This window comes from Haliotis rufescens, unplaced genomic scaffold (genome assembly GCF_023055435.1).
Source record: "Haliotis rufescens isolate VD_foot unplaced genomic scaffold, xgHalRufe1.0.p SCAF_9, whole genome shotgun sequence".
NCBI lineage: Eukaryota > Metazoa > Mollusca > Gastropoda > Lepetellida > Haliotidae > Haliotis > Haliotis rufescens.
In genome coordinates, this window is record NW_025964383.1 from 10046844 (window position 1) to 10074546 (window position 27703).

The following is a 27703-nucleotide window of genomic DNA, read 5'->3' on the forward strand; positions in this document are numbered from 1 at the left end:
TTACAACCAGGTTCTTGTGAGCAGTTACTGTTTCCAAACTGTTACCAGAAAACCACCAGTTTTTCAGTTTGCTTGATCACATCAATCCTGTAGACTGAAACAACCTTAGATTTGGAAATTGAACCTTCATGCCAGAATGTTTTGCCTCGGCTTGAACTTGATCTTGGAGTCTCACCACAGAGTCATATATATTTACAATAAATTCAACAAATACGGGGGGGGGGGGGGGGGGGGGGGGGTTATGTTGCCCAAACAAATATGTTATAAAAAACCTAGCATTAAGAGATTGATTGTATGTCACAATGACCATCATCCCTGTGTAACACTGGTCTCTTGTATTGGCATTGAAACACAAAGGTCAGTCAAGAATTATATTTAATGTTAATAAACACATACGACATTTGAACTTGATTTTATAGAGGTAAAACCGTTTTCGAAGAGCCCATTCCCTTTCCATAAGCGGACCGCCTCCGTGGTCTAATGGTAGAGCGTCCGCCCGGAGAGCAAGTGAGCCTGATCACCCGATGCCGTTAGTCGCCTCTTACGACAAGCATAGTCGCCTTTTAGGGCAAGCATTGTTTGCTGAAGACCCTTCTACCCCGGATCTTCACGGGTCATGGGGACCGCCTCCGTGGTCTAGTGGTAGAGCGTCCGCCCGGAGAGCGGAAGGTCCGGGGTTCGATCCCCAGCCGCGTCATACCAAAAGACGTTAAAAGATGGTACTTGTTGTTACCCTGTGTGGCGCTCGGCATTAAGGGGCTAAAACAAGGACTGGTCGGCTCGGAGTCAGTATACCATGTCTGAGTGGGGTATTCATGTTAAACTGAGGCATGGTATCTCAGTGTGCTAGCACTATAAATCGGCATCAGTCCGGTCTAGTACAAGCAGCCACTCACCTACACACACACACACGTGCATGCACGTCGCTATATAAGTGCAATAATCTTGGACGCGACGGTAAACCCCATTTCACCTCACCTCACCTTCCATAAGCAAAACTACCCAGTTGCTTCCGCACTGACGCTTCACCGCCACACACCACAGCTCTAGTCATATATCTCTCAAGCATTTATCATACCTCCTTAAACCTACTTTACAAACACTGACCTCGACAACATGAACGGACGAGTTATAATAATTTGATTAAGAAAAAGAATGAAGCTTCCAAACACTAATAAATATCTAAATACATATTGCTTCTGATTATTTTACAGTCAAACAGGGGTGGGGTGTGTGGGTTGTGGGGTGTGTGTGTGTGTGTGTGGGGGGGGGGGGGGGGGGGGGTGGGGGGGGGTGGGGGTGGAGTTTATGCACACCACGTGAACAACACTGTTGAGCATTCAACATCGCACATAACCCCAGATTTGTTCGACGCTGAACAAAACCCATCACAAGAACTCGTCAGTGGCGGTGAATAGGGCGACCGTCAGAGACAAGACACAGTTAGGATTTAACCTCATTTTTGGATATTACGATATGATATAATCACGCGGTCATGGTGACCCAAAGGCTGGAGTAGAATGTTCTACTTTTTCTAATCGGATACACAGGAAGACTTTGCACGCTTTGCAGTCACCTCAGCCTTAGCTGCCCTAAATTCACGCGTTGTTATTGTGCGATCCTCTCACCTGCAGGTTATGCGAGAGCGAGGCAAACTTGCCCCCGCATAATGCAGTGTATATTGTGCAGTGTATATCTAGCGTGTCGGACGGAGAGGTTTCTCAACATGCGATAGACGTAGTTTTATGCTCTAGCATAACTTCTGCATCAAATCGATTACTAATGCAAGTTTCCTCATATTTTAACACAGCTAATAAAGAAAGCTACCCATACTGATATCAATCCCTGACTTAGTAAATGAATCGGTGTATCATCTTGGTTGATACTTGTTGATGAATCCATTTAATAGTGTGAATGAGTTATGTTTAACGCTGCTTTAGTATTAGAGAAACACCACGTTGAGTCAACTTGACGGGGAAGAAATCATAAAATGAGGCACATCCCAGACACTCCCACTTTGGGGGAAGTTTCGAAAGTGTAGTATTGTGCTGAAATAGGTTTGCGTAATATGAAGAATCTGAGATCATAGGCTTCTGTCACGCCTGTGGCATACAACTCTGCCCAGCAACAGATATAAGCGAGTTGGCGACCAGTTGCCCCATCACTAATAGAATTATCATTCAGAAGCTGGTTGCTCAGCTGGATATTTTCTATTGAAGACAATAAATTATTACAATATGGCTACTGAGGCAGACATTTTAAATATAATAAAGGGGTTTCATTATTTCAGCTACATGACATATTATTATCTTACCATATTGCGCTGATAACTGTTTGATGGGTGTGCTAATGGAGTTTGAAGAACCATGGTTGGTGCATAACGGCCTCTGTTCCATTATGTTTAAGGAATAGGGAGTCACTCGGACATTCCCCTGTACGTAGTAGTCAGAGATCACAGTAAATGAGAGACAGACAGAAACAAATGCATCTTCTTTTTTTACGAACTTCCAAGGATTTGAAACCTTACAGAATTGTGGAATGTATTGATGCGACTCTTGAATAGATTATAGGATTATAATCGTCATTCGTTTCACAGTCGTGACGCATGTTCAATAAATGAGTAAATATCTCCGGGTCACAGTCTGTTGGATGTACCCAGGTAAAGTCCACCCTGATATTCCCGGGGAAGTCCTGGCTGACATTTGACACGGCCGTATTATAATGACTGAATGTATGTCTCAGTTACATAAACAACGATAACAGAGATGCAGAATTACATGGAACACGTCTGAGGGACGTCTAACGCGTCTGGCACGTCCGAGGGATACAACTCTTCACAGCGAAACACAACGCTTCCTTGTACAAGGCGACCAGTGTCCCATTACAAATGAATTATCATTCAGAAGCGTTCCTAGTAAGCCGATTGTGTTTCTGTGTGTTTCTGTGTGTTTCTGTGTGTGTGTGTGTGTGTGTGTGTGTGTGTGTGTGTGTGTGTGTGTGTGTGTGTGTGTGTGTGTGTGTGTGTGTGTGTGTGTGTGTGTGTGTGTGTGTGTGTGTGTGTGTGTGTGTGTGTGTGTGTGTGTGTGTGTGTTTGTACCAGTCTTGACTAATGCCGAGTTTATAAGACTAGCCCACTGAGATGCCATGCCGCAGTTTAACATGGATACCCCACTCAGAGATAGTAAACTGACTCCGAGCTGACTAATCCTTGTTTTAACCCCTTGGTGCAGGCTACAACACGTTCTTTCTTTATCATTTTGGTATGACGCGACCGGTGATCGAGCATTTCGGTGTTGCTCATGCAAGTCGTTAAAGGTCGGATGATAATGAATAGAGCATACAAGTTTATAGCTGACGTCAACGCGCTATAGAGTACACTATCCTGACATAACTATAGACAACTTTACATACACATCTTATCTTGCAAGAATGGAGTAATTATTGAGGACGTACAGAACAACCTAAAATGTTCTCCCATCGTGATTCAGTGCCATTTCCCAAACAAAATGAAAACAGATCTCATTTACATTGTTTGATAGTTGTATCGAATGTATGTAAAACTTAATAGTTATTTATTTGTACCTGGATTATGGATGTCAACTAAAGAAACGGAGACACGGTAAAGCAGTGTGTTTCACATAGAAAGTATTTGTGTTAACGCTTGTCCAAACTGCGACTTTAGACTAAAAAAGCAAATGTGTACTAATTTATAACAAGGCGGGACTCCGTGTTTGAGTGGTGATAAGGTGACTGCTGTCGCAGTGTGTTATCATAAAATAACCTTCACATACCCTTGAGTAAACTGATCTTCTCCATTATATTATAAAATATAATGAAGTTTTTTCAATACATGAATTAAATTCACAGGTGTATGCATATGGAAGATGTTACCAGCTCAGTGAATGACCAGAAACATGTTTTCCGCTTACTTGTGTTGCAGGCGAAGGTAAAAGAGCTCATCAATACAGGTTTTCAACACTGTTATGCTTTCCCTACATTTCTTTACAAAGGATATCGATTTCACTTGACCGTTTATAAATGCGCATGCATAGAGTAAATTTCAAATTTTGTGAAATTTCAAATGCGCTTCAGTTACTTTCATTGTTTTTGTTTTTTTCAACCGGTGAAATAATGAAACTTATTGCAATACCAGTATGTACATATTATTATGTTTATCAAGAAGGTCACTGTCTAACGATCCATTTTTTAGAAATGTAGGGGCGGTGGTTAAAGCGTTCGCTCGTCACGCCGAACACCCGGGTTCGATTCCCGACATGGGTACAATATGTGAAGCCCATTTCTGGTGTTCCCCGCCGTGATATTGCTGGAATATTGCTAAAAGCGGTGTAAGGCCATACTCACTCACAAATGGAACCTTATTAAGAGGGAACTAAATGTGTAGTAAAAACGTGACTTCGATATTACATTTCAGTAGAACCATCTGAGGAAACTGCGATTAGAAACTGGATTCGACTGTTCCACCTACGTCATCGCAGTGCCACAGCTAAGGAGACTGCAGAACGCATCCCTGGTTTGATGGGGATATCGGACCAGGCAGTCAGGAAGAAAGGCTGGAACCTGACCCAGAAGACCAGTTATCGTCCTTGTTTTGCAACAGATCGATCGACAGCGACGCTTGCGGCCTTACAACCTTGGAAAGTGAGAAACTGGAGACGAGTGTGGTTTAGCAATGAATCACTATTTCTTCTTCACTGGCGAGATGTAAGGCAACGTGTTTTTCGTCGTCGAAATGCGAGTTTTGCCCCACATTGTGTACGTGAATTCGACAATTTCGGTAGCAGTAGTGTCATGGCGAGGGGGCTATATATTACACCACGAGATCTGACTTGGTTGTGGTTCAGGGAAATGTGACAGCAAATCGTTACTTGATTCAAATTCTTCAACCTCACCTTCTTCCCATCATTGACCGCCAGAGGGGAAGGTTTTACCAGGACAGTGCTCCACCGCAAACAGCTCATGTCACGGAAGGCTACCTCATAATGCATACATCAACGGCTTGCCCTGGCCGTCGAGATCTCCAGGTCTCAACCCAATCGAACACCTGTGCACGTGGGATGTCACAGACGCTCCCACAACTGGCCAACGCGTTCCAAGGAGAATGGCGCAAAATTCCGCAGGACAGAATTCGTACACGAATCCAGTCAGTGCCGAGGAGATGCAGAGCCTTCATTGCTGCCCGGGGCGGTCACACGTGAAACTGAGTTCAAACTTATGGACTTATGTGATATGACAATGAACAGTTTTCAATGCCTTTCTACAGCGACAACATGCGACAATATGTATCTATGATATTAAATCAAATGTATCAACTTTATTTATAAGTACAATAAATTTACTAAACGTCTACCTGTGCGTTTCTTTTTTTGAGTGAGTAAGATTTTATGCCGCTTTTAGCAATATTCCAGCAATATCACGGCGGGGGACACCAGCAATGGGCTTCACACATTGTACCCATGTCGAGAATCGAACCCGGGCCTCCGGTGTGACGAGCGAACGCTTTAACCACTAGGCTACCCGACCGTCCCTCTTTTTTTGAAGAGTGTATATATTTATAGAGAGAGAATCATGTCCTGTTCAACAGTGTTATTTCCAGGTTTCTATTCTTAACTATTATTGTTTCACATAATATTTGATATATAATTGTCTCTCATCATTGACACCTACAATAGGAAGGGGATACTTTGAATAATTTAAATAAGTTATGCACAAAAAATAGTTGCCATATTGTTAGACAGGTGCGTAAGTTCACACAAGTGCTACACTTGAAATCGGGTGAATTGTTTGTTGCGGAACGACTTGCTGGACAACACGATAACAAGGGGTCAAAATAGTTATTTGTCTGACGGATGGCATATACGTTTGACAATTAAGGCTTTTATAAGCGACCTCGTGATTTAACTAGAGATAAGGGTAAAACTATACTTTATTGCACAACACATGGGGGTTGAGCAAATGTTCTTTCTTAATTATAATAACGTTGGTCGGTTCTAATTACAATTTTTGCATTTTGTTTTCATTGATTTGCTTAAGCCCTGAACAGAATCATTCATGTTCCTCGACGTTTTCGCTTCGAAGGATTTCGATGCGCTACAGACAACACTAAGCCTTTCAGTTTGTAGGCGTGTATGTTTAGTCAATGTGTGAAGTGTGGTTCACTCTGGCAATTTATAAAAAAAATGTCTAAATAGTTCAGTCATTTTACAAATTGTCTTCAAAATCTGTCCTTTTATTTAACAGATTGACTGACAACTATTAAGATGTTCAAAAAAGCTTAAAACATCACAATAGACTAACTATGCTAGTATAAGAAGCCAAACAATATGGAAATGGACTTCTTCTCTTTTAATCTTATCATTTTCAGTCACTGTATGATGAAATTAAACATCAAAATGTCTGGAAATCGTTATCATAATAAATGAAAGGACAGATGTGTCAGTCTATTTGTAAAATAACTTAATATTTAGGCGTTTAATAAATTGCATAAGTGAAAATATGTCGTTTTACACATTGACTGTAACAGATACACACGATAAAGTAGGCAATGCTCGGGTTAAATGTTTAGTTTGTGTTACAAGTCAAAATAGTGTTAACGAAAATCGCACAATACCAAGCAAGTGACTTATTTAAACTTCGTGACCATTACCGATTCTACCCCCAAAGATACCTACATTTCCTTATTATTTCGAAGACAAAACTGTTTTTCATTTTGTTGATCAATGTGACGATACGCCCTTATACTATCAATAAAAGTGACAAATGCGCTTATGGTTGGCACAACACATGTCGCGAACTAGCCGAGATTTATGGGATATCACCCGGGTACTTAATGACAAAAAACAATAACAGAGGCAACAACCAGTTCCGGCGAATTGCAGTGCCCGTTTAATATGTATATTGGTCTTATAAGGTGACCTCTTGACATCGTAATCCGTTCGTTAGTAATTGATTATTTTTTCAATGCAGTTAAACCGTTAGCCAAATGGGGAAAAATGTTGTTATTAATAATAGTTAGCTAAACATATGCGTGAGGAGGTGTGATGAATATACTGATGAGGGAGTACTTTGTACAGGGAAATAATTCTGATAAATGTCCCACCAATCAATCAGTGTTGAGTTATGACTAACCAGCAGAATATTAATTCCGCATTCTTCCGTTTAAACACACACACACACACACACACGCACACTATTATGACGCAACCGTTTGGTCAGTTTAAAACTCCTAGGCTTGCCGAGGAATATTAAACTGTTACTCCCGCGCGTTGCAAAATTTGATATCAGAGGCCACGCAATGAGATTCTATTAGTCATCCAGGGTCATTCTTCCAACTTTTTTAGCTTCTAAACAATAGTAACCGGTGTCTAAAAATGTGAAGTTTTTTTTATTCTTCGTACGAAAATTATGTAACAGTTGTTTTGAAATACCGCCCTTGTCATACAGTTGAAACCACGTCGTGTTTGTAGTGCATGTGCCACAACGAATCTTAGACGAGCGGTCAAAGGGGGGTAACTCTGTGAGTGCAGCTGTTACCATGGCTATTCTCACACAACCCTTCACGTGAACGAACACACACTGTTAAAAAAGTGCTAATGACCAATATTTACTATTCACCCATGTATAGATAGAGAATGTGTAGAACACACAGGCGTGTGGTTTGGTTGGTGGTTGTGTATTGAGCGTGTCTGGGCATGTGTGTGAGAAAGTTAGTGAGAGTTGGTTGGGTGATCAATCTTAGAAATAGTCCAACCTTATCAAGACACCCGCACCTCATTCGTGACGAGCCAACGCTTGAACCACTTTACCCACCCCTCGAGACATGGTCAAACAGATATTTCTTCTGGGGATCTCAACACATGGATATATACCCATGTACAAGCACCTGTACCCAGATATATCAGTTAACAAAATGACTGAACAACCAAGTTGATTGAACAGCCAGTGTAAACAAGAATGTTAATTTTGAGCACATACAATATCAACAAATAAAGTTGGAGGTTATTGCAAATGTGCAAAACTTTTGAAGTTATAACTTTCTGTGTCACTTGTATATATTTAGGAAAATAATTTATTTGACTGTTTTAAATCTATTTATCGAAATAACGCATTAAGCTGCTTTTGTAATTTAGGAACGCAGTCCCAGTACCACGCCACGGCACAACAGTACTACTGTTAAATACAGGTATCAATGTAACTTGAATGGACTACTAGTTATATGAAATAATACAGTTTGTACGCTTTCCATGTTTATGTGTCATGTGACATATTCTATTACAATTCGAGGACAACGCGCATAGACGTCTGACCCGGAAGTTCCTGTATAACAAGGAAGATAAACTCACAGGTAGGTGTGTCCTGTATTGTCGCGACATATATGAGTAAATGTGTCTTGATAAAGATATATTGTCAGTGTAAATCAACGTTATAGTAAATTATATGTTCTTTTTGGCTTTGATTTAAGTTTACACATTCGAGGAATCGGAGCAATCAAATAAACCTTTCATTTTCACTCCCAATTCAGACGCCATTCCTCGAAGTAGATTATGCACGATGCATACGCTATAACACTTACAAACAGAAAGAAATCTACTAAAAGTTGTGAGAGTTAAACAGTGTTTTAACACTGGCACCTATTAGGGTTAGAGAGATTCCGCTTCTTGACAAGGATCAATTTGTAACCTGCTTGACTGCTGTCGGCCTTGTATTGAACACTGTCGTCGACTGCATAGTTTGACTTCTATGAGGTAGGCAAGATACATGTAGGACGGGTTATTTATAGAGATTTAACTGTGTCGGAGTCCAATGGGATATCTATACGTTCAGGGGTTATGGATATTCGTGTAGGTTGATCAAGGTGCAAGAGAGTCGGGTGCAGTGAGTTGTGTACGCCGGTAGATAGCACAAGGTGTGGGATATACAGACAGAGTAAATAATATTTCCTGATAGGTAGTAAGAGAAGAGGAAGGTACTGGTGAAGCATATAGTGTATGCTGGTAGGTAGTACAAGAAGAGGAAGGTACGGGTAGAGTATATAGTGTATGCTGGTAGGTAGTACAAGAAGGGGAAGGTACGGGTGGAGTATATAGTGTATGCTGGTAGGTAGTACAAGAAGGGGAAGGTACGGGTGGAGTATAAAGTGTATGCTGGTAGGTAGTACAAGAAGAGGAAGGTACGGGTGGAATATATAGTGTATGCTGGTAGGTAGTACAAGAAGGGGAAGGTACGGGTGGAGTATATAGTGTATGCTGGTAGGTAGTACAAGAAGAGGAAGGTACGGTTGGAGTATATAGTGTATGCTGGTAGATAGTGCAAGAAGAGAAAGGTACGAGTTGAGTATACAGTGTATGCTGGTAAGTAGTGCAAGAAGAGGAAGGTAAGGGTGGGGTATATAGTGTATACTTGTAAGTTGTACAAGAAGAGGAAGGTACGGACGGAGTATTTAGTGTATGGTGGTATGTAGTACAAGAAAAGAAAGATAGTTTCCCTTTGTACCTATCAGTATGACTTTCCAATGTACATGGCCATGGCTATTACAACGTCGGCATCGGCACCTCCTCTAATTCAATGTTTAGAGAGTTGATCTGTTTTTTAAGTACGTTTTTTTGCAATTTTACTGAGACAAAAGACAAAAACAGATACAAAATAGAGTAATTTCCAATTATGTGAATCACACGACCAATGTGTTCATAACCGTCCTCATGAGCGATACAGCAAATTCATAAGTCTAATGCAGTCTGATTGGTGGCATTTCGACGTCAATACAAATGACGGCTCCGATAACTTAATGTTTGCTAGAGCATTCACCGCATCAGTAGGCATGCTTCGGGCACAATGCTCTGTTGACATTCAGTGTCACCAGAATAAGAAAGACAGTCTAGGAAAACATTCTAACAACCAGCATCATTATTCAATAATAAAATATCGCAACATGTGTCTCAAGGAATCTTTATCTTTATGTATTCAATAATCAGATTGCCTGTTTTAATTCAAATACATCATGGATCAAGTGTAAGTGCTTAGGTTTAGTCCATTATTTTCGTGAAATCAATGTGCCATTATTGATAATCTGTTCCCATTATTACAATGCTTAATGCAATGTTCTCGCTGTAATTGATACAACGCTATTCTATGTTTCAGAATGGACACCTTCCCGAAGTGTTCTGTCTGTCAGCAGCAATTTACCCTGAAAGGTCCAGTCCCCCACTTACTGCCCTGTCTACACGCTGTGTGTGAGACGTGTGTGACATCTGCAGCTGGTGGTGTGATATCATGCTCTACATGTCAGTGGGAGGTCAACCTAACAGACACAAGCCTCCAGAAGGATGCAGTCAGACAGAAGGAAATATTCCACCTGACAGTCAAACATCGCCCCACAGAGCTTCTTTGTACAAATGAAGATGATGGAAATCAGGCTGTGTGTTGGTGTCAGGAGTGTGAAGAGTTCCTCTGTGAATACTGCCAGAACATGCACAATGGTGTTAAAGCTACCAGAAGACATGTTGTTGAAACCTTTCGGGATATGGCACCGGGGAGCATGTTTGTAGAACCAGTATGCAAACTTCACAATCGTTATCCTCTTGAATATTTTGATAAAAACTGCAACATTTCAATTTGTGCCAAATGCAGGATTGGAGAGCATTCCGAGCACGACGTTGAGGATTTAGATGTGGCTGCCGATGCTGCAAAAGGACGGATAGAACAACATGGGAAGAACGTGACAGCACATCATACTTGTCATCAAGCATATTTGAAGAGCGTCAGCAAAGTCGTAAATGACACAAAGAATACAAGTAGTGCTCTTAAGGAGGCCATCCACCACACTTTCCATTCTCTGAGGACACAACTTGATCAAAGAGAGAAGGAGCTGGTCATAGATCTGGAGAATCAGACGAAGCAGGAACTGTCAAAGCTGCACACTGTACAAGTTACTTCTGAAGGCGAGAGTAAAAGATGCAAGTGGACCTCAGACTACATCAGGACAGTGCTCAAGTATGCTTCAAACTCTGACTTTCTCACACTGGAGTGGTCGATACAAGACACAGCGAAGACGCATCTCAGATCAGTTCCACCAGAGACACACAGTGCATCTGCAGCCAGTTTCAACACAGGGGGCCTGGAGAAATTGAAATCCTACATTTCTGACTTCGGATCTGTCAATGAAGATGGATCAGCAGCTCAGGCGCATACACATGCAGGTACTTGCTTCTTACTCTGGCGATAGTTCATTTCGTATATGGAGATTGATTGAAGCTTTTAAAAAACAAACAAAGAGTAGGTATTTGATAACTAGGCTTTTAGAAGTTGGTAGAACACGAAAACATGAAATTAACCTTTTTATGGATAAGAACTGAATACTGTGTTATCGTATTGAGTTAATACGTCATTTCAAACATTATAGAAGATTCGTGTCTTCTTGTTGATGTTCAGTTTAAGATGGGTTGCTAATTAGCTGTTTATACATTATCAACAATACCTCAGGGAAAAGTCAAATAGTTAATCGATTTGTAACAGTTGTGTGTGTTTATTGTACAGATCATGGTACACAGACAGGCGATAGCCATCTAACTGACCTGGAAAACAAATACAAAGATGTAAGTATTCTCATTCAGCAAACGTGTGTACATACGAATCGTTATTTCTGGTGTATTAAATTTAGCATTTCACGATTGACTTGGTACATGTCATGTTCGTAATAGTTTGTACATTAAAGTGACGCCTGTATCTCATATTCAAAACAAGCCTACTGTTATGTGATCCTTGGATTTTCTTTTGTTCTAAGCTGAACGTGCTGGAGGTAGCTGACAATCCAACACCATTGGCAAGTTTTGGTAAGATACGTTTCTTTGGTTTGAAAACAAGACCAATACAAAATAACCTAGCTATGTATATCCCTTTAGTTTTCATGCTATATTTCACTGGCTATATTTTCAAAAGCACAAAATGCCAAACCACAAATAGGTTTGAATAATCTTAAGATGACCTTGTAACCTTTTTACAAATATGTTTTTGAATAATTCAATTTTTCGCAGATTTAAATTTTCAGTTTGACATAATATTATGATATGTGTAAATTTAATGGTTAATTATCTGATACACAATGAATCTCCATCAGTAGTGTACAGCAGTGGAAGGGCAAGGAATGTTAGATTTGGATATTTCTTTAAACCACTGTGGTTATTAAACGGCCCTAGATTTGTCTTTGCAGATATTTTGTTGTGTACAAAGATGGTGTATATATTCCGCTCGTGAAACCAACAGTTTTCTCAACAGCTTACTTAATGTTATATATGTGAGAGCGCATTTATGTTTGTTCTTTTATCTAGAAATTGTTTTGCAGATGCGGGTATTAAAACCTACACTCTGAAAACAGGAACGAGGACACCAGTGACTCTGCAGTGTGAGTACAATCAGATGCGTGCTTGGTCGTGTTCCACACTTTACATGTTTCGTTGCTCGCCCTTAACGGACAGGATAGGTTACTGGGTGAAGCGCCTTTTCCTGGTCGACAGGGCACTGCTGAAAATGTTTCACAAAGTATGAAGTGATTGGTGTATCACTGAATTCCACCAGGTTAATGTGTGTTGTAATGTTTCCATTTCCTAAACACAAGGCATGGAACAATGTACTGTGTCTAGTGATGTTGACCATCTTCTGAACACAGAAGAAGGCACGGGTGTACTGATGTTATCCACCATTTTCAACACAACACGTTACTGGGTGAAGTCATGTCGTAAATTGTTCTGAACACATGACACTGGGTGTAGTGATGTTGTCCGCCCTTTTGCCACAGGGCATGTTACTTGGTGTAGTGATCATGTTGACTGCCCTTCTGCCACAGGGAATGGAACTTGGTGTAGTGATGTTGACTGCCCTTTTGCCACAGGGCATGGAACTTGGTGTAGTGATGTTGTCCGCCCTTATACCACAGGGCATGGTACTTGGTGTAGTGATGGCGTCCGCCCTTATACCACAGGACATGGGACTTGGGGTAGTGATGATGTCTGCTCTTTTACCATAGGGCATGGTACTTGGTGTAGTGATGGTGTCCGCCTTTTTGCCACAGAGCATCGTACTTGGTGTAGTGATGGTGTCCGCCCTTCTACCACAGGGCATTGGACTTGTTGTAGTGATGGTGTCCGCCTTTTTGCCACAGAGCATGGTACTTGGTGTAGTGATGGTGTCCGCCCTTCTACCACAGGGCATTGGACTGGGTGTAGTGATGTTGTCCACCCTTCTACCACATGTCATGGGACTTGGTGTAGTGATGTTGTCCGCCCTTCTACCACAGGGCATGGTACTTGGTGTAGTGATGTTGTCCGCCCTTCTACCACAGGGCATGGTACTTGGTGTAGTGATGTTGTCCGCCCTTTTACCACAGGACATGGTACTTGGAGTAGTGATGTTGTCCGCCCTTCTACCACATGTCATGGGACTTGGTGTAGCGATGTTGTCCGCCCTTCTACCACAGGTCATGGTACTTGGTGTAGTGATGTTGTCCGCCCTTTTACCACAGGACATGGTACTGGGTATTGTGGTGTTGTCCGCCCTTTAAACACGGGGCATGGTACTTGGTGTAGTTTTGTTGTCCGCCCTTCTACCACAGGTCATGGGACTTGGTGTAGTGATGTTGTCTGCCCTTTTACCACAGGGCATGGTACTTGGTGTAGTGATGTTGTCCGCCTTTTAAATACGGGGCATGGTACTTGGTGTAGTGATGTTGTCCGCCCTTTAAACACGGGGCATGGTACTTGGTGTAGTGATGGTGTCCGCCCTTATACCACAGGACATGATACTTCGTGTAGTGATGTTGTCCGCCTTTTTACCACAGGGCATAGTACTGGATGTAGTGATGCTGTCAGCCCTTCTACCACAGAGCATGGTATTTGGTGTAGTGATGGTGTCCGCCCTTTTACCACAGGGCATGATACTTCGTGTAGTGATGTTGTCCGCCCTTCTACCACAGAGCATGGTACTTGGTGTAGTGATGTTGTCCGCCCTTTTACCACATGACATGGTACTGCGTGCATTTCTGCAATTTCTGGACATTTCTGGTGTCTGGTCGCATGGACGTTGTCGAGTTTCTCACATTGTTTCCTGAAGATTATTATGAAAACCCAGTTTCTCTTTATGTCATTATATTAGAAATAATTGTCAGTTGGCAGGTGAATTAATTTATTCATATGTTTGGTTATTATGTCGTTTTTGCGGTTTAGAATAGCTGGCAGTTGTGTTTCCGACTGAACACAAACAGTCCATCAGGTCTATGTCGAGGGGTGCCAGGAAGGTTAGCCGGGCTTGGTGTTAAGACTGGAAGAAAAAGTAGTGTAACTCATACAACCCACTGTATTGTAGACGTAACTACATTAGGGGAAGATGAGGCAGAATGAGAAACGCGGACGAGTGTTTACACACTGAAATGACAACTTTTTTGGCGAATTCGATATGATGGCGCATGATCAAGAACAGATGAACTTTTTGCATACGTGAGTTTCCCGATCTGAAAATAAGTGCAATGTATCCGTGACGACCGGGTTTAGAATAGGTCCCCAAAACTATGTTCCAATTCATAAGGGACGACATGAATATGACTCAATGGTCAACGGCGCGGGGCGTTGCACATGGTATCCATCACTGGGTTTTCGTTTTTTAAAATAGTTTTGTCTTCTTGTTTCTTTTGTCTGATTCACCAGGCAAATTCAAACTGTCCCAATTTTCTCTGTGCCTGTGTCATATGATTTGAACTGACTTATCACACACGTGTGACGCTGTTTGTTTTGAAGACTTAAGAACAACCCTCGCCCGTGGGGACATTACAGAAAATACTTTTTGGTGCAGGGCGTTGCAGCTCTTTGGTTAATGGCATTCACAAATGCTATATATCAAAATTTGATCCCTTGTAGTGTATGCTGTTTTAAGTGAGTAACTTAGTATGGCCCTGACTGGCAGAGAGGCGTTAGATAGATAACACTCTTGTAACACTGAAATTGCACTTCCAAGAAAACGCTTCATGACAACTAGCGAAGTGGGCGTAAACGTTTCACGATACGGCCGACAACAACTCTGGGGGAAGCAACAAGTATGTAATGTCCCCGTCTGCAGGTTGGTAGATATGTGTGCACACGGCGCGCGTTTGTGTCCCAGAAGAGCTGACCAAACGAGATGCGTGTAGGGCGAGAAACGTGACAACGCCCAAGCCTGTCATGTATGCCATGTAAACTGCGACACGAAGATCTCTCGTCAGTTGCTATAAAAAGAGGTTGACATGAGTCTTGGAAAACCAGTCGTGATTTTGTTTTGTTTAAACACAGGACATGATACTGTGTGTACTGAGGTTGTCTCCCCTTTAAACACAGGACACGATACTGCGTGCAGTGATGCTGTCCAACCGTTAAGTATCGTCACTAACAGCCACGGAGATCTCTCGTCAATTGCTAGAAAAAGAGGATGACATGAAGCTTGGAGAACTAGTCGTGATTTTGTTCATCAACGACTTTAATGTGTCTCGCTGGTACAAACATGTGCAAGACCTACCTGGCTCTCCCGGCCCGTGAAGATCCGGGTTAGAATAGGTCTTCAGCAGCCCACGCTTGTCGTATGAGGCGACAAACGGGATCGAGTCGTCAGACTCGCTGACTTGGTTGATACATGTCATCGTATCCCAATTGCGTGGATCGATGCTCATGATGTCAATCACTGGATTGTCTGGTCCATACTTGAGTATCTACAGATCGCCGTTATAAAGCGGGAAGGGCGGTCGGGTAGCCTACTGCCTTAAAGCGTTCGCTCATCACGCCGAAGACCCGGGTTCGATTCCCGACATAGGTACAATGTGTGAAGCCCATTTCTGGTGTCCCCTACCGTGATATTGCTGGAATATTGCTAAAAGCGGCGTAAAACCATACTCACTCACTCACTCACTATAAAGCGGGAAAGTTGCTGAGTGCGGCGTTAAACAACAAACGAACAAAACAAAACCTGGCTCTCCCTTCTCAACAGGTACTTGTTGCTGAACATGCTCTTTCAATATTACAAAGGTTCATGTTGTATAATGGCTAAAACAAGGGCCGATAATACCATTATCTTTGTTAACCTTTAGAACTAAGTCTTAGCTCATGTGTCTTGTTTGTCAACTTACTGGTGCTTGTTTGTTTAATGTCAATGCTTTCGGTAAGATGGAAGCCCACATTTAAAACAGTAGCATGTAAAGAAATTGATGCGCTGCAGTAAATAGCATACTGCATGAAGCAGTAAACATATTTATCGAAAAACGTCCTCATATAATAATCATTTCGTCTACGCCGAGAAGAGATAATACAATTTAGTGCAGAGAGAAGGCTGGAAATGGTTGATAATTGATTAAAGGTGAAAGTGTATGCTTAAATTTGTGTACATATTTGAATATTTACGGGTATGAGTTGATAATGGATAAAAAGTTGGTTCAGCTATAGCTATTCCGCCATTTTCAGTGAAATAAGCATGTGTCATCAATTTCGCTGTATGTTCACCCATTGACTTAAATGTTAAATAAATCTTTAAACTATGGCCCCTTTGTCTGTGGTCAAACTGACTGAATTGTTAGTTTAACACCACTTGGCAATGACTGAACTTTTTTTCCCCATCATTTATCTTGATGATAGAATAATTTCATGAAAAACGTTGTCGCCAGCGGGATTCGAACCCGGAAATTCCGCACTGTAGGCTAACGAATGTAGTCTTCTGCCACGGCGACATGGGAGAAAAAGCAACAAAATGAACAACTAATTATTTACGTACATCAGTACAAATTGCTTATCCCATTATGAACTGCGAAATGGGTTTTATGCAAGTTTTATACAGTATGTTATTCTACGCATTGGAGTATTTGTACAGTACTTGTGATTTTGTAGCTTTTCGTTCAACGAAACGAACAGACAGAAAACGATCAGTGCTGTATTTGCTCATAATAGGCCAATCAAAATGGGCAAGCAATATTTAGGTGATTGATAATTAATGTGCTCGAGTTGGTCCAAAATGAATGGTATACTTGCCCCGGGACATGCATTTCCTAACCCAAATCGGAAAAGTGCGAAGTGCACGTGCAAAAGACTCGGGGAACAAATTTCACGTGCTTCACACGCAGGGCCGACTGCTAATCGTTGAAACTGTTGATTAACTGGGCTCTGCGCGCCTTACGGTTCAATTATCATTTCAACGTTTAGACACTGGGTCGTCTCGGCCTAACCTATTAGTTACCTGTTCCCACTGTGTCTGTCGAACACTCACGTGTAAAAGTATCGTCAAACAACCCGTTTTTACATCTTATTGTTCACTGTATTGTACAATAAGAGTTTAGAATAGTAACAATAATAGTTTTATCGTGAAATAAGGAATATACCTATGCGTTTTCCGGCAGCAAGTGTCTATTTCTGACTACTGACAGCAGACCAGCTTAGCTAACATGTTTTATGCAGCATCTATTTCATTGTCAATCCATACAAACATTTATGTAAAACATTTTAAATACCAATATAAATACTTTCACAGTGAAATTATTCGTATTTTATCACAATAACGATGAAATTCACAGACAGACGAACATGACAGCTGATCGTTCAGTGCGGTGTTTTGTAAACATTGAAACGAGGTTCACAATGAGCTGCTCCATTTGTTATCTGAAGACAGGAAATTTGGTAAACTGTAAACAAAATGTATATTTCCAGGTCCTAAACTACAACTGGACGCTGCTCGAGCCAACACAGACTACTGCCACGTAACTACAGACGGTGAGCTGGTCAACTCGCCGCACGCCACACGACACAGAGACAGCGGCAGGTTACAGACATACCGCGGCACCTGTAGTTCCACCCCCATCCCCCTTCCTCCACCCCCCTCTAATGTCACCCCTGCCCCACACACACCACGATACTGGGAGACCCACTCCAGGGTGGGTGTGGTGGGTGGAGGGTTGTGTTGGCCTGTCCTTGAGATGGGTGTGGGGGAGGAGAGCCAGGTGGACAGTAAGTGGTATGTTTGTGTACAGCGCCGCTCCTGGTGTGTCAGTGTAGGGAGCTGTCTCACACACCGGGGGAGTCTCTGTACCAGGGTGTGTCAGCAGGGGGAGTGGGGGGAGTGTTACGAAAACACAATGTCTGCCACACGCGGCACACCGGCCACCCTCCACTATGGCGTTGTGCTGGATGTGGGGAGGGGGAGACTCGGCTTCATCGATCTCGACAGGGGGATTGTTTTGGCCAAGTTGGATGTTGAGTGGAGGGAGTCTCTTCTCCCCATGTTTAGTGTTGGGCTGCCAGGTGACTGCACAGTCAACATGAAGGTGGTCAGCGGGGTGGACATCACCATGACTGACTCCAAGAAGTCACTTATTTATAACGCCCTCGCATAGGAAATAAAATAAACATGACATTGTGTAAACTTGTAAGTGTGACATATTTATTTAAACTGTCAAAAGTAATGTGATTGTATTGATTGAGGCGGACATAGAAGTTACCTGTCCATGTGCTGTTTGTTGTGTACAAGAATGTAACAAGGTTAGCTAAATGTGTTGTTTTTCTATTTGACTGGTTTCTGTGGTGTATAAGAAACATTTTGCATCCTCACATGAGTATTGTTATGAATATGAATCTGTGGTAATCGATCAGTTGATCACACATTTCCTACATTTCTGGGAAATGGCACAACAAACGACTGAGTGCACAGATTCATCAAAAGTTGTTACAAATCATGAATTTGTTGACATGGTCCGTTTCTTCTCTGTAATATAATTGTTTTAAATCCCAACATGAATAGTGTTGTGCTGAAAGTATTGCAGTTGTGCCACCACATTGCCACATTTGATGTCGGTGAAGAAATGGGATGAAAGTGATTGAAGCGGACATAGAATGTACCAGTGTACATGTGACGTGTGTACAGAAACGCAATCAAGATGGCAGAATGTTTTCTCTAATTTGTTACTTTTTGGTGTCTTTCAAGCCTATTTTGAATCTCCACATCCACACTTATACAGATCAATTGAAGCAGAAAAATAAGAATACAACCTTGATACAAGTCGGTAACAAAATGAAATGTCATCAATCAAGTTACAGTCTGTTAGTGGCCCAGTCGTCTAAGGCGCAGCGATTCGCTGTGATGAGTTGCGTCCCTTGGGCACGCCAGAAACCTATGATTGTGGGTTCGAATCCCGGTACGCCCCAATTATGTTTCTAGGTTTGTCAGCACCATACCCGTGCTCGAGGGTTTCACCGAAGTGGTAAACGTCTGAGAACTGTATCACTTCGGGCTTTCCTCTCACATCAAGCTGACACGCCTTGATATAACTGGAACACTGTTAAAAACGGCGTTAAACCCAACTCACTCTTTCACTGTTAGTGGACATGGCCCTCAGTTTTCTCCGGTTTATGGAAACTTCAAGTATAGAATCACTTGCAATTATCGTTTAACACGGGCATGTATAAAAAATGGTATAATTCCGCTTTCTTTTGCGGTAAACTGACGTTCCGACACAATCTTGAAGCAACGTGTACGTCAGGAAAATAACAAAACATCAGTAGAACTGTAAGTGTGTGGAACATGGCCATGGATAATATACTAATCTTTTCCCTGATTTGTTCGCCTTAGCGACGGATTATATATGGGAACGGCTCAGTGATATTGATCTTGAATTGGATATAATGCTGCTTCGAAATGTGTTTTATCATTGCATGTCAGTTTTATATGGCGGTAGAAAGACCAAGACATGCAAGTCTTAGATGTTTACGGCTTAAGTGAAATCCACGAACTCAGTGCTGACAGACCAAGGGACTTAATCAGGGCGAACTTGGTTTCTTGCAGACAACGAAGGGGTGCCAAATACTGCACAAATATTATAAACATACATTTCCATTTACCTTTACAATTGCATGCAATAAAACTGTGTCTGTTAAGTTTTTGTCTGTTTTGTTTTTAACATATATCTAGTTTTAATGAGATTGCCTGCTATCTCACAGATGCACAGTTACAGCCAGCTAAAACACGGTCTTTTGAGACTGGTAAGTCATTATAGGCGGATGGGGGTGGGCGGGGGGATTGGCGAGGGAGGGGATTTAGGTGATGTGTTGGTCACACACCCCAATGTTACGTAACATGTTGTTATGGCTCCCAAATACATGTAGCATCTTCCCATGCCCGCCCCCTGTAATAAATGACCAGTCCCCACGTAATGTTCAAATGTATACGTTTTCTTATTTGAAATAAATAGCACTCATTTTGTATGACCTCCTCTCACGCTCAATCTCACCAGCCCCCTCTCCCCTACACTAAATTAGTAGTCCCATAAGCGAAAGACTTCCTTCAAAATATGGGGCTAGGTTTACAATGTATCATGATGTGTCACTTTTTTCAGGAAAGTCAGATTTCTTATGTTGAGCCGATTACATAGCCCCAATTCCCGCATAGACTCATTTTAGCCAACCGCTGTTTTCCTACTTCACAAACGAGCCTGTTTGCCGAACACTGGTACTCTTCCTGATGAATCTAAATCCTTCATTGTGTGTTCACTGTGAAAATCGAACTGGTATAACGGTACATACAAGAGATCTACTACAGACTACATTCGCTGGTATCTTATGTGAGTTTACTGGAGCCCCGGCTGCAGGTTTGCCTTTTTTGTCATCAGGCTCTATTTTGTAAGTATAAGCCTTTGTTAACAATAGTCCTTTATTTTCTGTAAAATTGAAAAGCAAAGAACCGGAATCGGGTTTATATTAAACAACACGAAATTGATACTGTTTTGTAGTTTGTATCCCTTGCGACAGCATATATGACCCAAGAAAACTACATATTGCGCAGTGGGATAGCTGGCTGAAGTGGTGTAAGGGAAATAACTCTGTGAGGACTTGAGGCCATGAGTGAAACTGGGTATTTTCCATCCATTCTGTTTTCGCTCAATAAAAAACTGAAATTACGAAGTCGTAAAAATATATTTGTATGTACTTGCACAATCGAAACAAAACATCAGTTGTGTGCCTCTGTATCTCACTATGTTATAATGTTTATGGATAACGTGAGTGAGTATGGCTTTACGCCGCTTTTATCAATATTCAGCAATATCACGGCAGGGGAAACCAAAAATGGCCTTCACACACTGTACCCATGTCGGGGATCGAACCCGGGTCTTCGGCGCGACGAGCCAACGCTTTAACCACTAGGCTACCCGACCACCCCTTATGGATAACGATTCTTAAGAAATGAGTGACGAGTATACTTTTCATTTCTGGTGTCCTCCGCCGTAATGTTGCTGTAATATTGCTTAAAGCGGGGTAAAATTAAAATCACTCATTCTGATTCAACGTATGGCGTCGCATATGAAGACCCATGTCATATAAGGAAAGCCATATATTTCGTTTTCATCATGTATTCAATAAAGCTGATATTTATTTTTTAAAGTACTTCAAGAAGCATGATTGTTACCATGCTGATTATAAAGAGTGACTGCGATATAACTGAACTGTTGACTGAGGCATAAAATAATATTACCTCACTTATTCACTCACTCACTTTTAACTCTCTCTGTCACAAGGTAACCCTGTGTATCACTACCCCTGTGTTTGCTTCAGGCTAGGCTCACTCATTCACTCACTCACTTTTAACTCTCTCCGTCACAAGGTAACCTTGTGTATCATTACCCCCGTGTGTGCTTCAGGCTCGGCTCACTCATTCACTCACTCATTTTTAACTCACTCCGTCACAAGGTAACTTTGTGTATCATTACTCCCGTGTTTGCTTCAGGCTGGGCTCACTCATTCACTCACTCACTTTTAACTCACTCTGTCACAAGGTAACCTTGTGTATCATTACCCCCGTGTGTGCTTCAGGCTAGGCTCACTCATTCACTCACTCACTTTTAACTCACTCTGTCACAAGGTAAACTTGTGTATCATTACCCCCGTGTGTGCTTCAGGCTAGGCTCACTCATTCACTCACTCACTTTGAACTCACTCTGTCACAAGGTAACCTTGTGTATCATTACCCCCATGTGTGCTTCAGGCTAGGCTCACTCATTCACTCACTCACTTTTAACTCACTCTGTCACAAGGTAACATTGTGTATCATTACCCCCGTGTGTGCTTCAGGCTAGGCTCACTCATTCACTCACTCACTTTGAACTCACTCTGTCACAAGGTAACCTTGTGTATCATTACCCCCGTGTGTGCTTCAGGCTAGGCTCACTCATTCACTCACTCACTTTTAACTCTCTCCGTCACAAGGTAACCTTGTGTATCATTACCCCCGTGTTTCCTTCAGGTTAGGCTCACTCATTCACTCATTCACCTTTAACTCACTCTGTCACAAGGTAACCTTGTGTATCATTACCCCCGTGTGTGCTTCAGGCTCGGCTCACTCATTCAGTCACTCACTTTTAACTCACTCCGTCACAAGGTAACTTTGTGTATCATTACTCCCGTGTTTGCTTCAGGCTGGGCTCACTCATTCACTCACTCACTTTTAACTCACTCTGTCACAAGGTAACCTTGTGTATCATTACCCCCGTGTGTGCTTCAGGCTAGGCTCTCTCATTCACTCACTCACTTTTAACTCTCTCCGTCACAAGGTAACCTTCTGTATCATTACCCCTGTGTTTGCTTCAGGCTAGGCTCACTCATTCACTCACTCACTTTTAACTCACTCCGTCACAAGGTAACCTTGTGTATCATTACCCCCGTGTTTGCTTCAGGCTCGGCTCACTCACTCACTCACTCACTTTTAACTTACTCCGTCACAAGGTAACTTTGTGTATCATTACCCCCGTGTTTGCTTCAGGCTAGGCTCACTCACTCACTCACTCACTTTTTAACTCTCTCCGTCACAAGGTAACTTTGTGTATCATTACCCCCGTGTTTGCTTCAGGCTAGGCTCACCACTCCGTCATTCATCATGGACATACTCCCTAAAGTTGTTGCTGCCACTGTACTTCTACTCAACATAGTTGTGGGGATCGGAGTTATCTGCCTTGTTGCGTCAAGAGAGGGCCACGATCATAGGACGGATACGCATATCAGCCAGTCGGAAATATTCAAGCAACGACTTGAGCGGGTAAGAGTTACATTAAAGATTATCACCCTAACTCGCAGAGTTACGCACCCTTACTATGCCAGTATCCTCTGATTCCTAAGTACTCCTCGATAAGGATCCATGGCCAGATACATGGTACTCGTCACTCAATGTGAACAAAATCGTCAATCATTAAGACGACTCCGTGATATGAGTGATATAATGTTTAAAAAAGAAAGCGTTCATCAAAACCCACGTTGTATTCTGTTTCAAACATATGGTGTATATCTCTATTGCAGTCCAAGATTGACATGACTGCATTGAAAAAGTGGCGTCTTTTAATACATGGTTATAAGCTTTGGTTTGTTGTTTAACGCCGCACTCAGCAATATTCTGGACCAGACAATCCACTGATTGACAACACGAGCATCGATCCACGCAATTGGGATCGATGACATACATCAACCAAGTCGGTAAGCCTGATCACCCGATCCCGTTAGTCGCCTCTTACGACAAGCATAGTCGCCTTTTAGGGCAAGCATGGATTGCTGAAGACCCTTCTACCCCGGATCTTCACGGGTCATGGAGACCGCCTCCGTGGTCTAGTGGTAGAGCGTCCGCCCGGAGAGTGGAAGGTCCGGGGTTCGTTCCCTGGCCGCGTCATACCAAAAGACGTTTAAAGATGGTACTTGTTGTTCCCCTGTCTGGCGCTCGGCATTAAGGGGCTAAAACAAGGACTGGTCGGCTCGAAGTCAGTATACTGTGTCTGAGTGGGATATTCATGTTAAACTGCGGCATGGTATCTCAGTGAGCTAGCACTATAAATCGGCATCAGTCCGGACTAGTACAAGCAGCCACACAAACACTCACATGTACATGCACGTCGCTATATAAGTGCAATAATCTTGGACGCGACGTTAAACCTCATTTCACCTCATCTCACCCCACGGGTCATGGTAATAAGCACGATGGCTCTATCAAGACTGATATGGGCAGTGGATAATGGAACATAATCCTTCATTACTTCAAACGAATTCACCAACCCGAATTTGAATGTGAGATATGCTTAAACTCCGTTTGACAATGCACCAATAAACAGCTGGTCGAAAGTTTTCAAGCAACATCTTGATTGAGTAAGATTAATTGAAGATTATATAAAAGCTACGCATCAATAAAATGCCTAACCTTCCGGGTCGCTTTATCTCGATAAATTTTTTACTGTAGATCTACGCTGAACATTCGCAGAAAGCCTGGGACAAGTTCGCCACTGCAGGAACAGGTGAGCATACGCCGGCACACACGGCTGCCACAGACGCCATGATTGAAATAACCATACAGGAAAACACACAGTATACATCATGCTAATTAAGGCGGGCACGGATGGACCACACTTTTGTTTTTTCATGTGGACTGGAGCACCCCTGAAACAGTTTGATAGGGAAACATAAAATATAAAAAAACTATATTTGTATTTTTGGACCGTTTTCTGATTAATACAATAGGCCTTTTTCAAAAATAAAATATATAAAAATCGTGAACAATTTTTCAGTTACGATAAATTAATTAACGTTTATGTTTAACAAAAATGCAGAAAACATTGGTGGGGGTTAATTCAACTTTTGTCTTTTTGAGATACTGATGATACAATAACCCCCCCCCCCCCCCCCCCCCCCCCCCCATACACACTCACCGTTTTTTAGCGTATCTTTAACAAAAGTGGACCTATTTCTAGCGGATTCACCTCTATCAAATTACGTACATAAACACGGGCACGCCATATTGTAAAGCAAACGGTATAGACGATCGATGATATGAGTTCCCTCCCTGGGCGCCAGTAAAGCATAACACGAAATCGCATTCTTGGATTTGAAAGTCATTTGTAATCATTTAAAATTTTGTACATACATTGCCTTTGATGTACAGGATAACACTTGTTTCTCTCTTATTCGTGCAGTATAATTTTTGCAAATTCTTTCATAAAAAGATTTACTGTGAAAAATAATTTGAAATTATATTTCTTTTCAATTTGTTCGTTTTGAAAGTGATACGAACCAACCGTCGCCAATGGGTCACATTTAGTTGTGTACTGTTGCGTCAATAAGGCGTGCCAGAGATCCTTGGTCCTAGATCGAAGCCTTGTTTGCCTTGATTATATTTCTATTTTTGTCTGCACCCTTCTCGTGTATATGTGTACAGTGAACCCCTCTAAATACAAGGAGTGTCGTTCCGATCAACAGTGATCACCAGAACGAGTAGTTTCCGAACTATCGGGATTTCACGCTAATTTAAATAACGCATTCCTTTTCGCATTGACTCCATATCTTCGTCTCATTTGAAGACGCACTCACATACACACATATACACATATATGTTTAATTATGTATAGATATGTCAACCTGTTGCAGACAAGGGACAACCGAGTTCATCTACAGCCTTTCTGAATCTACTGAAACCCATCGCATATTTCCCTGGACTTGACTTCACCGGCCATACAGAAGGTATACATGGACCCATGTCATATCACAGCATGCACATGGTGTCTTATAATGACGTAATACTTTTATCATTGCATTGTAGATTATTAATGAATGCATCATCCGAAAGTTCGTTTCTTCACATGGATACTCTGTGTGAAGCCACCTTTGTGAATAATTTACAACCAATTTGTATTAATTTTGTATACTTGTATTCATATGCTTTGGTAGGCGGTCGGGTAGCCTATTGGTTAAAGCGTTCGCTAGTCACGCCGAAGACCCTGGTTTGATTCCCGACATGGGTACAATGTGTGAAGCCCAGTTCCGGTGTCCCCCGTCGTGATATTGCTGGGATATTGCTAAGAGCGGCTTAAAAGGATAGTTATTAATTATAAAGTATACAGCAAATAAGAAGAAATTCAGTCGGATCAGGTATCACTTTAAGATTGACACTGTCAGATATATTTGGAACTTTTCTTTATAATTACTTTCTTTACCAAATTACTCCATGCCAAATCCATTGGATAGTCAGGTTTGTACAAATCTATTATTCATATTTTCTGCTCATTTTGATATTGATTCTTCAGATGACACCCTAACAGACACACCATTAAGAAACTGGGTACCTTTTGTCGGACCAGAGAGACAACTTTTGTACAACGGGATGAAGTATGAGAATGGCAGTATCATAGTGCCCGCCACTGGAGTATATGCCATATACAGCCACATCAAGTTTTACACAGAAAGAAATAATCATGACGATGCTGAGTCTGATTTTCATCATAATATAACACGGTACAGTGCACTGAAGCAAGAGGCAGAAGCAGTATTGAGTAATGTCATCAGCGAGAACAAAAACAGCATCATTGATGGGGCAAGTCTGGAGTACTCCAGTGATGTTCATGGATTGGTGCAGCTGGACGCTGGTGATCAGCTGACGGTTAAAGTATCAGGGTTGAATCCACTGAGACATGACAAGACCTGGCATTATTTTGGAGTATACATGACGTGATGGTTCCCTACTGGCAATTTTACAGTTGTCGAGGTTAAGGAGGTTTAATGAACACGTGCATGTGATGTATACATCATAAATGGATTCTGGGAATACACGAAAATGGCACAATGATAACAATTTGAAACCATAAAGCTTTGTGTCACAATTAATACCCTGACACAAACACAAATGTGAATAATTGTGTGTGAGTAGTTTGTAAGAAGGCAAGAACAATTAAACTTTGGTAGCTAGTAATGTATTCCGAGGCAAATGATACCTTTAATGTCTGTCTACCACCAAATGTCCTACATATAATTGTGTTCGGCGTGTGTGCATACACGTTCGTATGTCAAACTGGCTATAAGCCGAATCTTTATTCATACTTCGTCGTTAGATGTCTCTCCTTGCTTCGTGTCAAGCACATTAAATTTTATATCATTTATATATCTTCTACAATATACTACATGTATTGTTAGACAGAATTTCAAATAAATTATTATTTGTGTGCATAATTTAGCTTTTAAATATGTCAGAATTTGAAACGAACGTGAAACTTCGGTTTATGAGATTCGATAAGTTTGACCATCAGTATGTTATGTAATGAATTTCACAGTTTCTCTACTGTCATCTTAATCAATTAAACATACTTGGTTGATGGAACCTATTACCCCTTCATAGTCATTAAGATGCGTTGCACATATCTTTAAATTATTTCCAGTGAACTTTAAGCAACAATTTGAATGTGTAATGCTATTCATACATGTATGTGTGTAACAAGTAGATTATATCTAATTCATATGCATTTAGCATGATTGAAAAATAATTTTATCGCCTAAACTCGCCAGATGGTTCGTAAGACATAGTTAGGAGATTGTGATTTTAAACGTGTCTTGCCTTTGGTATGGACATTGTCTTGGATTAACAACCGTTTCAATTGTTGACAATAATCTTAAACTTTCTTCAAATAAAACATATCTTCTGTATATATGTTGGATATCTGTTTATAACGTACCCCGCTACATGGGCAACAATGATACTTTTGATATTGCCGTTTAGGTATTAAATATTCGTATGTTGCAGTATTTCGAACATAGCATTTCGGTGTTCGTATGCCAGTCGTTAAGGTCGGAACATAATGAATAGAGCATACAAGTTTATAGCTGACGTCAACGCGCTATAGAGTACACTATCC

At 41.6% G+C, this 27703-nt stretch overlaps 2 protein-coding genes across 2 annotated transcripts in view; both read left to right on the top strand.

Moving 5' to 3' along the window:
* Nucleotides 1–27703, top strand: part of LOC124125931 — a 91323-nt gene that overhangs the window by 31344 nt on the left and 32276 nt on the right. The window lies entirely within an intron of this gene.
* On the top strand, nucleotides 8335–18570 carry LOC124125862. The gene is made up of 6 exons (XM_048390576.1): nucleotides 8335–8362; nucleotides 10156–11213; nucleotides 11551–11609; nucleotides 11798–11846; nucleotides 12356–12415; nucleotides 17718–18570. The coding sequence occupies exons 2-6, from the start codon at nucleotides 10157–10159 to the stop codon at nucleotides 18398–18400; spliced, it is 1908 nt and encodes a 635-aa protein (XP_048246533.1). The 5' UTR covers nucleotides 8335–8362; nucleotide 10156; the 3' UTR covers nucleotides 18401–18570.

Excerpts from the sequence above, each read along its gene's own strand:
- LOC124125862 (XM_048390576.1), top strand. The coding sequence starts at position 10,157 with ATGGACACCTTCCCGAAGTGTTCTGTCTGTCAGCAGCAATTTACCCTG. Across the intron at positions 11,610-11,797 it reads TGGAAAACAAATACAAAGAT|CTGAACGTGCTGGAGGTAGC; the intron begins GTAAGTATTCTC and ends TTTTGTTCTAAG. Across the intron at positions 12,416-17,717 it reads GACACCAGTGACTCTGCAGT|GTCCTAAACTACAACTGGAC; the intron begins GTGAGTACAATC and ends GTATATTTCCAG.